Source organism: Rhineura floridana, chromosome 1 (assembly GCF_030035675.1).
Source record: "Rhineura floridana isolate rRhiFlo1 chromosome 1, rRhiFlo1.hap2, whole genome shotgun sequence".
Classification (NCBI taxonomy): domain Eukaryota; kingdom Metazoa; phylum Chordata; class Lepidosauria; order Squamata; family Rhineuridae; genus Rhineura; species Rhineura floridana.
This window is the reverse complement of record NC_084480.1, coordinates 220,294,123-220,311,562: the sequence shown is the minus strand read 5'-3', so window position 1 is coordinate 220,311,562 and position 17,440 is coordinate 220,294,123. Positions and strand designations below refer to the sequence as shown.

At 39.2% G+C, this 17,440-nt stretch overlaps 1 protein-coding gene and 1 long non-coding RNA gene across 10 annotated transcripts in view; one reads left to right on the top strand and one right to left on the bottom strand.

Annotated features, from left to right (window-relative positions):
- The window catches only part of LOC133368967 (cytidine monophosphate-N-acetylneuraminic acid hydroxylase-like), a 149,707-nt gene that overhangs the window by 118,940 nt on the left and 13,327 nt on the right, over positions 1-17,440 (top strand). For all 6 annotated transcript variants that reach the window (XM_061593732.1, XM_061593741.1, XM_061593723.1 and 3 more), the window contains 4 exons: positions 8,189-8,324; positions 9,574-9,717; positions 11,661-11,835; positions 14,013-14,129. In XM_061593732.1, the coding sequence (XP_061449716.1) occupies positions 8,189-8,324; positions 9,574-9,717; positions 11,661-11,835; positions 14,013-14,129 (572 nt within the window). The remainder of the gene's footprint in view (positions 1-8,188; positions 8,325-9,573; positions 9,718-11,660; positions 11,836-14,012; positions 14,130-17,440) is intronic.
- LOC133368998 (uncharacterized) overlaps positions 1-17,440 on the bottom strand; it is a 33,156-nt gene that overhangs the window by 4,224 nt on the left and 11,492 nt on the right. For 2 of the 4 annotated variants that reach the window (XR_009758803.1, XR_009758805.1), the window contains 2 exons: positions 12,282-12,337; positions 11,891-11,978 (listed from right to left, as the gene is read on the bottom strand). This is a non-coding gene — a long non-coding RNA (uncharacterized LOC133368998). The remainder of the gene's footprint in view (positions 1-11,890; positions 11,979-12,281; positions 12,338-17,440) is intronic. The other 2 variants (XR_009758802.1, XR_009758804.1) reach the window with 1 other exon arrangement.

The following is a 17,440-nucleotide window of genomic DNA, read 5'->3' as shown; positions in this document are numbered from 1 at the left end:
ATTTATACATGGGGCTCCCAGACATCTCCCATCTAGGTACCGACCAGACCCAGACCAGCTTAGCTTCAGCAAGGTGGTAGCTTCATTTGTCTTCAGACTATACTCTGGGATCTTCTCCCATATGAGGAACTAGGGTTGCCAACTCTCCAGTTTTTGCCCAGAAACTCTTGATTTTTGGGGTCCTCTCCAGGATCGTTCAGACCATGGTATTCCTGAACTCTATATATGGATGTGAAAATTGGACAGTGAAAAAAGTGGATAAGAGAAAAATCAACTCCTTTGAAATGTGGTGTTGGAGGAGAGCTTTGCAGATCCCATGGAGTGCAAAAAAGACAAATAATTGGGTGTCAGAACAAATTAAACCAGAACTGTCACTAGAAGCTAAAATGATGAAACTGAGGTTATCATACTTTGGATACATAATGAGAAGACATGATTCACTAGAAAAGACAATAATGCTAGGAAAAACAGTAGAGAATAGAAAAAGGGGAAGACCAAACAAGAGATGGATTGATTCCATAAAGGAATCCACAGACCTGAACTTACAAGATCTGAACAGGGTGGTTCATGACAGATGCTCTTGGAGGTCACTCATTCATAGGGTCACCATAAGTTGTAATTGACTTGAAGGCACATAACAACAACTAACTCCAGGTCTCCGGGTGAGTCACCTCAATCCCTGGACTTTCAGCTTTCATTAAAAAAAAAGTTTATAGGTGGTCTGGTTCAAGAGATATACACCAGAATGTAAAAAAAACCCCCCACAACTTGTTAAATAGCTGACTTGTTAAGTACCTGGCTGCTCTAACCCCGCCTTTTCAAATCTGTAGTCTCGAAGTGAAGTCAGGGTTGTGATTGACGAGGGATTTGTTGACCTCCAAACAATAGCTAGAACCCACTGCAAGTCCAGAAAACTTGTTTTTTCCTGCTTGTCTGAAAATCGCATAAACTGAGTAAGCTAAAGTCTCTTTCTCTCTTGTGTGTAGGAGGTCTAAATGCCATTACAATGTGTTATGTTTTTCTAATTATGAGGAGTCAAACAAGTTTAAATTTTCCTGGACTGTTGAAGAGGGTGGTGTTTTAAAAACCTTCCAATGTGAAGCTTTAATACTATACATGCTTGTCTGGGAGTAAAGCTGCAATGCTAATCCCACATACTGGGAGAAAATCCCATTGAATTCAATAGGACTTACTTTTGAGCAACATGGTTAGGATTGTGCTGTAAATTAATGGGAATTTTGAGTGAACATAGCAAAGGATTGTGTTTGTGTTGTAAAATCTTTCTCTACTCTAATCCTATCTTTAAAGCAATTAGGTAAGGCTTACTTTTCTTATGTAGGAAAATAATACCGATTTTTTTAAATGTTCTGCAATGACCAACTGGTTTTGAAAATGAACTTTCATATGGGGTATATGTATTTTACATCTCCAGGGTGTGTGCCTATGGTGTCTTTCCAAGAACCCTTTTTAATATGCTTTTAAACCTTTTTAAATTAAACCTTTAATTAAACTTTTTTAAAAAAAATATGCCTTTTTAATATGCTTTTAAACCTTTTTTTAAACAATGTTTTTAACCTTTATTTTAAAAAAAATCTTCAAAGCTTTCTTAAAAAATGGTTTTAAAGTTGCTTTGTTTTAATGTATTTTAATATCTCTTTTTATGATTTCTAAAGTGTTTTCGTGCTTTTGTGTGCCGCCCTGGGCTCCTGCTGGGAGGAAGGGTGGGATATAAATCAAATAATAAAATAAATAAATAAATAAACCCTGTGTGTTAGGGTTGCCGACTGGAAACCATGGCAGCTCACAACAAGAGATGAATCCCTTTCAAATCCAATAACTATAAAAAATAAGTAAAAAAAATGCAAAACAGCTTGAAGTGGCATGATTCTTAATTTTTGGTAGGGTGGGGGACTTCCGGGAAGTGTGACTTCGCTTGTGCCTGCTTTTGAGATGGGCTCCCGCCTCAAAAGAAGCTTATTCAGATATAAATCAGTCAGAACATTTTTTTTTTTACTGATGAAATTTCTCCCGGGCAGGGAGAAACGTAGAGATCAACCTCAAAAGCCTGTTTTTGTTGGGTGGGAGGACTGGATTTCATTAATTTATGAGAAAAGGTCCAGCCAGCAATGCCGGACGGACTTCCAAACAAGCTCTATCTGATTAATGCGATACGTTTATCTTTTCTTCAAAGAGAAAACGGACTAACAGGCAAGCACCCTTCTTTCTATTTTTTTTTTACTTGGTTTAAATTGTTGCAGCAAAAAGAGATTTGTCAAATGAATCAGCTTTAAAGAACTTCTGGGTGAGCTATAACTCTTCTCTGTTATTCACGAAATTAACAGCTTATCTCTGTTTCTATTGCAAAAAGCTGTCCTGGAAGTGCATTCTAAAGATATAAACAGAAGAGGGATTTCTATTCCGAGGAACATTATATTGTCTGGGACTATTCTCTTTTTGGTCTATTTTATTTTGACGAATCTGCTTCTTCACGACGCCACTAACTGTTTTGATGCTGGGAACTAAATTTGTTTTGTATTCTTGAACATAGAGAGATAAGGCAGGCTGCTCTGTTTATACTGTGATGTCATCAAGCCTGGAATATTAACCCAATTGTTGCTGAAATAAGAAGTGGTTCTTCTTTATTTTTGTTTTGTTTTGTTTTTGTGGTTTTAAAAATGGCAATCAAGAAAGTGGCTGAGAATCTGGAAGTAATTATGTTTCAGAAAATAATGGATGAGATTGAGATAACGAAACAAACCCTGCGACAGGGCAGTAAGGAGCTGAAAATGGAACTGAGCAAAATGACGCAGGAGCTTAAAGAAATAGGGGATCCTGTGAGAGAGGAGAATGAGATCAGAGATGAGAAAAGAAAAAATAAAGGGAAGATACAAGCCCTGGAGATTGGAACAAATGTGGAATTGGAAAAAGATCTGGAGTTTATGGATATTAGAAATAAAATCTACTGTTTGGAATTTAACATTATCTCTGAAGAATTTAATGAAGATATTAGAGATAAAGTTATCAATGGCTTGGATAATCTTCTGGACTGGAATGACGTGATGGAGCTTGATATAGAGAAAATATATGGAATTAACTGCAGCCATGTGACAATGGAAAAACTCTCAAGAGATGAGCCAGTGCATTTTGTAAAAAAGAACAGAGATATGACTTTACAACAATATTTCAGCAACTTATTCAGAATTGATGGCAAGAAAATATTTGGGATAGAGGAAATTCCCATCAGACTCTTATTATATGACTATGGCTATGACAGCAAGATTATTATGGAATACTGATAATGGAAGATTGGACACTGAAATTACTGGACTTAACAGGACTATTGAAGATGGAAGATGGAATTAATATGGATAATGGAATAATGGCTATTGAAATTATTGGACCTAACAGATTTTGATGAGATGGATTAATCGATATGTTTATTTGGACTATGGTTATGACAATAAGATTATTATTATTATTGAGATGGATTAATCGACATGTTTATTTGGAGAAAAATTGATAGATATATTTCTTAAAGAATTGAAACCTCTCTTTGACTTTTTGTGGAAAGAATAAAGTAATGTTTATGAGATTTGATGATTAATTAAGATAACTACTGGAGGAAAGTGATCTTATAATATAATTTAAGAGACAGGATTGTTATATATTGTAGACCTACAACTGATTTGATCTGCGACAAATGGGAAGTCAACATTTTATTTTTTTGTTTAATCATTTTTGTTTTGTTTTGTTTTTTGTCTTTGAATGTTTTATGATTTTGTTTTGTATGTTTTATGAAAATTTGAATAAAAATTATTGTAAAAAAAAAAATTTTTGGTAGGGTGGGTGAAATTCCTTAATGCTTGAGGTTGCAGTTCCTTGTTTGAGTAAGCCCCATTGAATACATTGGGATTTGCTTCTGAGTAAACATGCATAGGATTGTACTATAAATATCTTTACAGGTTATGTAAATAATAAATATCTTTGACAGTCATGCTTATATAAATATTTTTTCATACTATGTTCTGATAACTATCTGATTTCACACTGTGTTTGTATATTATTATTTTCTCTTCATTTTAAGTGTGCTCTTCTTCCTTGAGTGGTCATGGTCCCCCTCTGTTGTTTTCATTCTGAGGGGCAGATTAGGCTGAGAGATGGTAAGTAGCCCATGGTCACCCAGTAAACTTTATAGCTGATTTCCATTTTTAAAAATTAATTAAAACAATTTACACACAGGCAAAGGTTATGAAGTCAGTCCACACAATACATTTAAAGCACATCCAACTCACATTTAAAGCACATGACTTCCCCCAAAGAATCCTGGGAATTATAGTTTCCCCCTCACAATTATAGTTCCCATCACCCTTAACAAATGACAGTTCCCATGATTCTGTGGTAGGATTCATGTGCTTCAAACATGTGTCAAATGTGCTTTAAATGAATGGTGTGGATTTGCACTAGGTTTCCTGTGTATTCATTAGTGAACTGAAAAGAACCATTTTAAAAGATACTTTTTTAAACAGGGGAAGGGCTGTAGCTCAGTGGTGGGGCATATGCTTTGCCTGGTAAGGTCCAAAATCCAATCTCTGGAAAACATTATTGCCTGGAATCATGGAGAGCCAATGCTAGTCCATGCCATCATTACTAAGCTAGATGGTATCAAATGGCCTGAGTCAGTATAAGGCAGACTTAAAAGTGGAAAGAGATACAAGGGCCGCAGTGACTCCAAAATGTATTTATACAGCCACAAGAGTGGCTGTATACTATAGTCAGCGTGGGTTTTTCACATTCCGCAATGTTAAATTAAAAATACCCCCATCTCATTCTGATGCTTCCCATAAGCTCATTTCAAAACAAAACCTTGCAAAATTTATAGTTCTGAACTCAGAAACGCTTGCTTAACAACCCTCTCAATTTTCATGGCGATACACAAAAGAGTCAGAGAGAATCTAGAGTTCAAAGTCTAAAAAGAGAGGAAAAAAACCCAGAGCCCTTTTGGACTTTTCTCTCTCTGAGTTTTCATAATCTGTTGAAATTCATTAAAAATCAGCCATATTCACAGAGTACCTGTACTCCTAACACTGACCTTGCTCCATACTCTGACCTTCATCTTCTGCACTTTAAAAGTTAAAAAAAGCCTGGCTGATTTTTAATTAATTTAATAAATTTTGGCTGGAAGTCAATCATAACACGGGGCATGCTCAGTACGAACCAACTGTCAGTTTTCTAAAAGCCTCACTGCTGCTGGGCTTGGCTAATCAGGGGGCCACACCCACATCTGACCTTTATTTCACTTGAGACAGCCATGGATTCCTATTCAACTGACAGAGCTCCAGCGGCCAGACTGGTTTAACAGTCAGCCAAGCCACTCTGATTGAAGCTCTGTGAGGGGAACAGGGCATCTCCTAGCAACTCTCAGTACCCTTCACTAACTACACTTCCCAGGATTCTTTGAGAGAAGCTGTGACTGTCCAAAGTGAAATAAAGGCCTGGTGTGGATGTGGCCAGGGACAGCTTTAGTTTAAATTTGGATGGCGGGCTACATGTACCTGCTGTAGAATAAAAAGGTGGGGGAAATGCTGAAAAGCAGTGATACTGTTCACAATGTTGTGCTTTTGGAAAGAGAAGGGGCTTCCCTTCTGCCCATCCATCCAATCTCCTTCTCCTCCCCTCCCTGCCCCTCTCCCAGGTCAGTGTTGGACTACGACCTGGGAGACCAGGGTTCGAATCCCCACACAGCCATGGAGCTGACTGGATGACCTTGGGCCAGTCACTGCCTGTCAGCCTCAGAGGAAAGCAATGGTGAAACCACCTCTGAATACCGTTTACCATGAAAACCCTATTCAAAGGGTCGCCATAGGTGGGGATCGACTTGAAGGCAGTCCATTTCTATTTTCAATATCTCAGAGAGGAGGTCAGATCTCCTGCTCCCACGGTGCATTCACTATAGCTGCCTAATTTCCCTGCTTTTTAAAGTTTGATAGAAATCTGTTGGTTATAGGTATGTTCTTAAACCACAAGGTTTTTTGCCTATTAGTGAATTATGTATTTTATTTACAACATTTATACACAGCTTTATTGTAAAAAAAACTCAAAGTGGTTTACAGAAGGAATTAAAACAATAAAATTATTGGCAGAAACAGTTAAAGATAGGTATTTGAAAACATCCAAAATAATAAAACCAACAATGAGACAAAAACAGATAAAAAACATAATAGCTTCTACATTGCCAGGCCCAGCCTCCAAGAGGTCTTCTGTACCTTTAAAAGTTGTGCAGGGGGAAGGGAGAATTCCACCTTGTGGTTTTTCCCATTACAATGTTGCAAGAACACCTGCACTTTGCTGACTTTCTCTTCTCCTAAAGATACAGAATCAGTCTCAGGCCCTGAACCTGGCAACCCTACTGGGTAGGCTTGGCTAAACAAGAATGTTTTTAGCAGGTGCTGAAAAGAGTACAATGAAGGTGTCTGCCTAATGCCAATAGGCAGGGAGTTCCAAGTATAGGTGGTGCCACACTAAAGGATTGATTTCTTACAAGAGCAGAACAAGTACTATGTGGCACCGGAACTTGACCTGGTAGCAAATCAGCAACACACAGATTTCAGAGTAGATATATTATGTACTGATAGGGTCTTGCTCATGTCATCAATTGTTTTGCTTTTTTGTTAGGAATCCTGACTGGTTGTCCCTTATATCCACAGAAGCAACAACAGTGCTTCCCTGCGCTCAGCTCAACCCCCTTAAACCCACTGATGATGCACCGTTTGGTTGCATGACTGTTTGTTTCTTGCTCAATAGTGGTAAAAAGAATTCACATACTGGGAAGTGTGGCTGCAGTTGATGTTGTTTCCAAGCCGCTACCTATGAAGGTGGACCAAACCATGTTTATTTTCCTTCTGTCAATTATTACTAACTGGAATTGGGTTGGCTGTCAATGTGAGCCAAAGGCAGGGGCAGGGCATTCCAGGCAGGGGGTTGCCAACTCTGCTTGGATATGGATAACTTTGCAGAGGATGCCTAGTCAAGCTTTACCGACAGCACAATCCAAACCATGTCTACTCGGAAGTAAGTCCTATTGCATTCTGTGGGGCTTGATCTCTTAGTAAATGTGTTTAGAACTGCAGTCTTCAGGGTGATCCATCTTTACCCCTGAGTTCTCCCATCTAACCTTCACAACATTAGGATCCCATCTTCGTACAATGGCCTTCTGGTGACTGGACTGGAGGCACGTAAACCCTTCTTGCTGGAAGCAAGTAGGCTAGATTAAATGTTCCTTACCCAGGGTCCCTAAACAGGTGAAAAGGAATGATTCCATCACTTCAGCTGGACCTGGGAACACCCTCATTTAGCTAAGATTTCTATCTTAATTTCCAATTAGAGAAATGTTTTTGTGTGAACTGTATGCTCCAAGCAACTGTGGTTGATGCTTAATGTATCATGCTTAATGACATCACTAGGGCTCGCCCCTGTGACATCACTAGGGCCTGCCCCTGAAATCATGCTTCTGACCTGGCAACCCTATGAGGAATCCACACTTGAAGCCTTGAGCAGGGGCTGCCAAGCATTTTGAGCCTCTTTCAAAATTGGAGAAATTGTCATGGGCACATTTCTCCCATCCCCCACTAATCAAAGTTACCCACCCAAGCAACATTCTGCCCTGCAAAGGAGCCCAACACCCCCCCACACATATCTACCCAGGCAACATTACCCACCAAAACAAAAAAATACCTAGGCTAAAAAATCCCTCTCCCCCAAAAAACATCCCCCCAAGAACAAGTCTACCCTGGCACTGCTTTCTTGATATTTTGCACCTGAAGCTACAATGGACCACTCAATATTTTTCACCACCATAAACACTGGGTGACCCAAAGCAAGAAAAGGACTATGTCAATTGGTCCAGAGGACTCTTTAAAGCTTTAAAATGTCTGCGCTATCCAATTATCTTTTCTTATGTTTCAGTAAAGATGTTTTGTGCAATGTCTTCACTGGATCACTTTCTACTTCATTGTTCTTCCAATTTCTCTCACTCTCCTTCAAGCGTGAGGGTGGAGGTGGTGGTAATAGTAGTAGTAGTAATAATAATAATCATAATGAAGAAAGTTATAAGTGTTAGAATCCTTGTAGGACAATTACAATGTTTTTCTGATAGTATAACCTAGATCTGATAAATACTTTGGCTTTTCAGAGGAAAAGAAAGCCCAATTTATTAAAAATGAAAGGAAGAAGTTGCTGAATTACAAGGCCCAACTGATTACTGATCTGAAGCCAAAACTCTATTGTCCTTTTGCGGGATATTTTGTTGAAGCTCATCCTTCCGACAGGTACTATCTTCCAGTTTACTCACTACTCACTGGACACATCATAGCAAATGTGCACAAACTTTCTGAGAGTTTTGTTATGCCAGTGCCAAGAAAGCCATAAATCACTATGGGTCCCAGATGCAATAAAGAAGTAAAATTTGCCTCATAGATCAGGAGTAAGAATGCCGCAGACGATCAGAAGAGGTACAGTGGGTAGTTCTCAGGGGAAGGGCCTCAGCAAAGAATAGTGGTGGAGCCCCAACTTTGATGGAACAGTCACCCCAGAGTGTCTTTCCATTTGGATGTCTTATGCCAAGCAAAGCCACCTCCACCTTTTTATTTTTGTTGCTCTGCTTTTACTGATTTTCTGATTGTAGCTTCTTTTACACATTTACTGTTCAAATGTGTTTAAAATATATTGTAAGTCACCCTGGTAACTCGATTGAAGTGCAGGGTGTGTGTGTATATATATATATATATATATATATATATATATCTATATCTATATCTATCTATCTATCTATCTATCTATCTATCTATCTATCTATCTATCTATCTATCTATCTATCTATCTATCTATCTATCTATCTATCTATATATTATATATATATATAATTTATTACTCATGAAGGTGATGAATTGTATCAAAACAAAACAGCAGCCTGGGCTAGTTATCCCAGACAACAGAAAGAAAACAGGCCAGGAATCCAGATAACTCTGAGTGAGCAACTTGCTCCAACAAAGACTGAGAACAGACTGAGATTTGTTTAAGCCTCTGCCCCCAAACCACCTCTCTCAGGCTCTGCCCCCTTGTGAATAACCTCAGATTCTTCAAGGTCCAACCCTCCAACCAAAAGACAGGCTGCCCTCCTCCATTCTATAGCTTCCTGCTGGAGGTGTATGTATGAGGTATGGTGGGAGGCATTTGGTTTCTCAGCCTCAGATGCCCATGAGGGCCCTGGCTCTGGCCCTACAGACACTGGCTATATGGGAAGTTCTTTTGGTGGTTACTGTCAGCCTCAGGTTCAGTGGTCTCCTGATCCCCAACAGCAGACCCTGAACTTAGTCTGGCTGCTTGTCTGGCTCCTTAGCCACTGCAGCCTCTGAGTTGGAGTCCTGATCGCTGTTAGACTCTTGGGTCATGACTAAGATGTTCTTCAGATTGTGCTTGAACTCTTGTGCAACTGAACAATGCTAGTGTGTATTTTCCTTCCACTCATGGTTTTGTGTCTCCCATGAAAACAGCCAATTGTGTCTTTCCTTAACCTAGTTACATCAAAGAAACAAACCTTAAAAATGACCCAGATGAGTTGAATACACTAATTAAAAAAAAATCTGGTGAAGTTTCAACATGGACACCAAAACCTGGAGCCACACTGGATTTAGCAAGGATGCTCAGAGATCCAACAGACGGGTAATTCTAATTTACTTAAAATTATCTATTTATTGATCTTATATAATAATGTTTCAAAAGTGTGTATGCAAACATGTCTGTTAACCAACTGTTTTACTGGCGTGGGCAGGAGAAGTACCGTCAGAAAGTTGAGAAGGGAGAGGAAGATTACAGATTGAGTTTGGGAAGTGTATGACCTTTCATCTGGGAGAGAATTACCCCAATACCCCATTTCCCTATGAACAGCAGTTAGGAAAGGGCTTTTGCAATGCAACGTTAGGGGCCATTGTGACATCAGCACAAAGTGGATTAGCCTTCTGTCCTCTCCCATTATGTTTCAAAGTTTTAGTGGAAAGCTGGGCTATTATACAGATTTCAGACATTTCCACAATTTGTTATGTACCTTGCTAGTTTATATATATATAAATAAAAATCAAAGTGTAACATTCTTCTATCGGTGTTGAATATATCTATTATACCAACATTCTATGGATTGAATCCAGACTGCCCCTTCCGTTAAATGTAAATGCAATCCATTATCCCCATATTGCTTTGGAAGCTTGCAAAAACACTGCTGTGTAGTTTATTTGAAATATTGTGGGGGGGCAGCAGATACAATTGTTACACTAGAATTAAGGTTCGTGCCGCTGGATGAGGCCCAATATCAAACAACGGAGACTCAGAATTGCCAACCAAGGCCTTTTATTGTCACTTGCAAGTGGAGAACTCACAGAAGCTCATGCCAGTCTGTGAGATCTGAAACAGTCATGATTCTACAGGTAGTTATACACTCTGAGTTCCAAGCAGTTGGCAATACATGGACATTCCAAAGGTGGGGGTTAGTCAAGCTCTGTACTTTTGCACTGTGCACAAAGCTACAAGATAAGCAAACTGCAACCTCTGAATCATTCATTGTATTATCCCAGTTTTGCTGACTTCTAGCAAATGGTCAATGACCTAATGTTGCCAACTTACCAAAGGTCATTGTCATTATTCCACATGTGTTGTCAGCATTTCTATAGGTACAGGAAAACTTATATTTCTCAGTATAACACAATGAATACCCCCACTTTATATTTCTTATTTATCTGTGGTTAGACTTGGTTTGTGACTCAGAGTGATATGCTCTGCATGGATTTTGACTGCTGTCAATTGTCCTGTGGCTGGGCTCACCTTGTGCATACTTGTTTTGTGTTTGTGGCACAGCTTGAGCATATTTCACTTACATTTATGGGAAAGTAAGTCTTGTTAAAATTAATGGTAATTACTTCTGAGTAAACATGAATAGCATCAGGCCGCTCAAGTGATTCCTCAAGGGTAAATGTACCAAAAATTAGAGGCAAACAAAGTATATATGAAAACCCATGAGATATGTTTGTAGCTTATGGCCTCTGCTTAAAAACCTCTAATGAAGGAGAGTCCACTCTTCCTAACTTTTAGTTGAAACTCCAATTCATGTAAATTGAAGCCATTTGTTCAAGTCCTATCCTTTGGAACAACAGAAAACAAATTTTGTTTCATCTATGTGATAGACAGCTATGATAGATTAAATGAATTGAACCTGGGGCCTTCTACATATATCTGTCTGGCTAGTGGGGATGCATAAAACTTGCACAGAGGGACCTTTGGTCTAGTCTAGCAAGCTAGTTCTTGTACTCTTAATACTCCCCAGAAAGCAACCCTCTTGGCAGTAGAAAACTAGTATGTCAGGGAATTGAGTTAAGCATAGGTTTTCGCAATTGCTTCTACTGAAGCAATTGAATATACTCCTTGCATAACCATTTTATTTTTAACAATTTAAAGAAAAAATGGGACAATATGGAAGTATACAATGAATATATTATTCTGAGGCAGCTGAATGCTACCTGTGATCAGATCATTCACTTCAGTGGGACTTATGTCAGTAGAAATCTTTAATAACCTAAGTACTGTATTACTTATGAATTCTGCTTTCTCCCTTTTAGTTTGGGAATTGTAGATCCTCCAGAAGGGACAAAACTTTTCAAAGAATCATGGGACTTTAAACCATACACACATGCTTTTGGAGTTGCAGTTGATGATGAGATATTTCTCTATCCCTCCTGGGTGAAAGAATATTATGTTTGGGCTGGGTTTAAAGGCTACAACCTTGTGATAAGGGTAGGTAGGTCTATACACTTATTTATTGGAGGCACTGAATACCATCTGTTGTTACCTGTTAATTGGGAGATCCAATCAAGGTCACTGCATTACATGCCAAATCCTGGCCAGTGCACTAACAATCACTGGACTCCTTAAAGAAGCTTCAAATTTGTTCAGCAGCAACCCAGGGAAACAAGAAGAAAAGCATAAATCAGTTAATTCCAAACTCAGGATCATAACTGAAATGAATCATTCAGTTCAAAGCTTAATGGTAGTATGAAAGTTCATAGAATTTATAGAAAATAAAATATTTGAAAATAAAGCAATATAAAACAATTGATATAATTGGATATAATGTGCAGAAATAAATTAATGGTTTACTCATGGTGTAGCATTGACAGAGCAATCAATAAAATAACATATTTTTAGCTCATCCAGTTATGAAAAAGTTCTACATTCCTTACCATATTAGATCATAGTTATCCATCCAAGACAGTAGACCAAGCCTTGTAGTCTGCAGCTGGGTAAAATTCACAAAGCAAAGCCAGAAGAAAAGAAGAGTAGAAAATAGAGAGTCTGTGTGTAGTGTCTGTATTGGAATTTCTTTTTAAGATTTTTTTTTTAAAAAATATCAAGATGTTTTTAAAGTTTTAAAATATTTTAAAGTATATTTTTAAGACGTTTTAGAATGTTTTTTTAGTGCTTTTGTTTGTTGCCCTGGGCTCCTGCTGGAAGGGCGGGATATAAATGTAGTAGTAGTAGTATAACAACAACAACAACAATAATAATAGTGAGTAGAGTAGGGAGTCAGCAGAGGGTCAGTATCCAAAAACAGACTAGAGTACACCTCTTATACCGATGAGCTACTGGACCAGGGCCTGCAGTTGCTCCAGTAATTTTCCATTTATTTCATTTGTGGGTGAAGGGTAAACCCCCTATAAGATGTAGACTATGGAATTACCATAATCTATCTGGGAGGGAGGGGAATGGAATTGGGACTCCTGCTTCATTAGCAACTTCCTACACAGGTCACTTTTACACACTTCAGCATTGGCTTGCCGAAACATAATACTCTTTTGTTTTGTCTTCATGGCTGTTCATCCGCTACTTATCATGATGCCAAGGTCTCGTAGGTCTGCTACTCTTATCATGATGCCAAGGTCTCAACTACTAGTACTTATAGCAAAATGTGCACAAAGATCCAAGCAGCTTTCGTAGAACTGACACAAACTGGGCTAAAGTGTCATCCATTTTAATGGCTCTACTTATGTACATTAAATGGTGGTTATGCAGGCCTTACCTGCATAACCTTAACCTTAACCTTACCTGCCCTTCACCTTAAAGTCCCAGGGTGGGTTACAACAATTTAAAATTCAATATTGAAAATATTAAAAACAGTTTAAAACAAATTACAGTCTTGCAAATTAAAATATGCAGGAGGCTTGAGTCTATGAACATTTGCAAAGTTTGTTGGGGATTGACAACATTTGCATATGAAAGTTGGCATTGGGCATTCACTGAACCCAAATGGGAACAGTATCATATAATACATTTATTGGCACCAAGTAAAAATCACAGAACAGTGAGCTCAATGTGTTGAGATTTTTATTTGGTCCTAACAAAGGTCATGTGTTAGTATTCCCATTTAGATTGTTTTCCCCTAAGGGAGCAAAATGGCTGCCTCCTTTTAGATCAACATGGCTGTCTACACACAGACAAAGTTTCCGTGCTTTCCAGTGACATCTCACTTATACCAATTGGAAACAGAATTCTGGACCAGGTGGGCTTTGGACACAGCAAATCATTCTATATTCTAATATTAAATATGTAGGCCAACAAGCCTTTTTCTTCAAGGAATGATGCCTTCATGCCTCAGATTAGGCTAAGTAGCACCATTAAATTCAGTGAGCCTTGCTTCTGAGTAGATACACGCAGTGCTTTTTTGCGACAGTATTCACTGGTAAAGAGTACTGGTACCTCTTTTTTTTGCTGCCTATGGCAGTCATTTTGTGCTGGCACCCACGGCACTTGTATCAAGATATGAGTACCAGCACCTTATGAAAAAAGAAAAAGCACTGTGTATATGATTGCACGACAGAGCACCAAGAATAGTTTGGGGGTTGCATAATACTTGTTTAACAAACATACAATGTAGTAGAAGCTATAACCTTGTCTTGTTTATATACCATACGTAGGTGATAGAAACTGATGATGATTTCAATCCTTTGCCTGGAGGGTACAATTATTTAGTGGATTTTTGGGACTTATCATTTCCAACAGAAAGACCAAACCGTGACAATCCATATGAGGAAGTAAGTAGCATGTTTGCAGTATATCTTCTCACATTCTTCCAAATTTTATTTTATTGCCTATTAATGGCCCTGATTTACAGCAATCTGGATCTGCTGGACAGATGTCTGGTTTGACAGTACTGATCATGGGAAATGTCAGGAGTGGAGAAAAAACATAGATTTGTTTCTCTCATCTCTGCCAACAGGTGGTCAGTGTGAAAGAAAATATTTTTTAAAGCTAGGTTAACCATCTTGGAAGAATATATTCAATGGATTTGATGAAGGATTCTGGTACATTTTCTCTGACTCCATCTGCCAGAGTGAAAACTGTTGCAGTGTGGTGAAATGGGGAATGGAGAGACTGAGTCAGCCCTTATGTGTTTGAATCTTTGCTAAAGATTACACCTTCCCTGTAAATTAGTCAGAGAGTTTAAGCTTTAAAATAAGAAATAACTACTTTATTCTGGAAGTACATACTTGATAGGAAAGAGTTCTACATCTAGTTAACTAGCTAAGTTGGAGATGCAAACACTAAGCTTAGTGTTTGCCCTCATGCTTGGAGGAGAGGGAGAGACAAAGAGAAAATGTCTGCTCTCCCTCTCAAGAGAAGGAAGGAAGGAAGGAAGGAAGGAAGGAGGAAGGAGATGTGGTCAACATCCTATGCATATCAGTCTAGCAGGAAGGGAGAGACAGCAGGAGATCAAAGGATAGGTATTAGCCTAGCAATCAGGAGGTCTCCTCTCTAGCTACCCTTTTTAACCCCATGCAGCCTCAACCCAAAAGTTGGAGTTGAACCACATATTCCAAAAAAAAAAAAAAGCATGTACAAAAGGTGACTATTTAGTTTCAAATATGCCCCAGGTAATTGATCAGAGTTGCCAGCTAATTGCAAATAATCATTTAACAAATTGTACCTCATTCCAGACCAGAATTCCTGATTCTTTCCTGTCTTTCTAAATATCCAAAAGGAAATATAAAGCACAGAAGGAAAAGGCTGTGTTGTACACAGAGCCTACAACATGTTTTTATTTCTGCTGTAAGAGTGCTTATAAACTTAGGAATTGGAACTAGGCTCTTTTGCCACCACAGAATTCTAAACAGAAGTCTCAAAGTGTCTTGCCAAAGAGCAGACAGGATAAGCCACAAGTTGAAGAATTGGCAAAGCAAACAGCAAGCTGGTAGTCAATTATACAAGGGAAGCTGGGAGGGGAGCTGATTTCTTCCACTGATGCTTGTCTTGTGCACTAAGTGAGATATGGGTTGCTATACGAGCACAGAGAGCTCCAAAGCCAACAATTTTGTCTCAATTATTTCTGCTGACACGGATCTCTTCTTGGACTACAGTAGGGCCCTGCTTCCCGGCGCTTCGCTTCCCGGCATTCCGCTAATGCAGCGGCTTTCATTTTCTATTTTAAAGCCGATTTTTGCTGTTTTGCGAAGTTTTGTGATGTTTTCGCGTCATTTTTGCGCGACGGCCCCATTATAGTCTATGGGTTCTGCTTTACGGTGATTTCCGCTTTACGGCAGGGGTCCGGAATGGAACCCGCCGTATAAGCGGGGCCCTACTGTATAAAGGGGTGTGTGTGCCTAACTCAGCATGTTAGCATTTAGAATATACAATGATTTTGCTTTTTTTATGTTAAAATATAGGATTGGGTGGTTGGTTTGGATGATGCCTGTGGGTCCCTTCCAAACCTGTGATTCTGTATTTGTAAGATTGGAATCTGTAGCAGAAGGCACCTGCTGAACTGGTCTAAGCAGTTTTTGTTAAGGTAATGGCCCTGGCCAAGTCTGTTAATCATCCAGTCTGCATGACTGAAGATTTGTCCATGTTGCCATAGAAACAACTAGCTAGCAATGCTTCCAGAAGAAAGGAGTGGACCTCTCCCCTCCTCACCTGGCTGAACACATCATCCTGGGGTAGAAGAACAATAGGCCTTTGCCTAGTCTCATCCAGAGCTGGAAAGACACAGTAGCCTGATTTACACTCTGTGATGAAACAACTATCTTATGCTCAGGTTGTATATATGTGTAAATAAAACCATATAACCCAAAGACACCACAGTCTCCAGTGACCTTCATTGAAAGGAAACGAAACCCTGGGTAAGCACTGGAACCCCTGGAAGTCTCTCTCCTCCCAGAGATTAGGGTGCACCCAACAATATTAGGGCTCTTATTGTGTGAAGTGATTCCCATTGAGCTTATTTACACGACCCTTTTCATGGACTTGTGGTTGTTTCAGAGCATTTGGCTTATAATAACACCACTGAACCTCCCTTCAGTAGTTTTGTAGCTGTGTTGTGATCTGTTTTCAGTGCTTATCATTAAAGACCCCAATGTTGCTATGCCTCAGTTCTTGTTATCAGCACAGAAGTCTCAATTCCTGTCATACTAAGCTTAATTCACTAAAAAAACCTTGCGGTTTAAGAACGTACGTATAGCCCACAGATATTTATCTATCTATTTATTTATTGTATTTGTATAGCGCCCCATAGCCGAAGCTCTCTGGGCAGTTTACAGTAACTAAAAACATTAAAAACAAATATACAAATTTAAAACACATCTTTTAAAAACAATTTAAAACACAATTTAAAAAATTTAAAACAATTTTAAAAACACATGCTAAAATGCCTGGAAGAAGAGGAAAGTCTTGACCTGGCGCCAAAAAGATAACAGTGATGGTGCCAGGCTCACCTTGTCAGAGAGATCATTCCATAATTTGGGGGCCACCACTGAGAAGGCCCTTTCCCTTGCTGCCACCCTCTGAGCTTCCCTCGGAGTAGGCACCCGCAGGAGGGCCTTGGATGTTGAGCGTAGGGTATGGGTGGGTTCGTATCGGGGGAGGCGTTCCATCAGGTATTGTGGTCCCAAGCCATGTAAGGCTTTATAGGTTAAAACCAGCACCTTGAATCGAGCTCAGAAACATACAGGCAGCCAATGCAAGCGGGCCACAATTGGTTTTATATGTTCGGACCGTCTGGTCCCTGTTACCAATCTGGCCGCTGCATTGTGGCTGTATAAGAAGAACATACTTATAGCCAACAGATATTTCTATCAAACTTTAACAAGCAGGGAAATTGGGCAGCTATAGTGAATGCACCAGGGGAGCAGGAGACCTGACCTCCTCTCTGAGATATTGAACTGCCCTACAAATTGGTCAAAATGCAAACACCATTTGGGTTGGTCTTTCACAGTCCAATCCACTTCCTCTGTAGCTTGGAAGAATTTGGTAACATGTGCCTCTGAGCATATGGTGAGTGGTGGCAACACATGTCATCTCCAAAGATGGAGAATTACAGTTTTGTATGTTTGTTGGTGTTTTTCTTACTTTG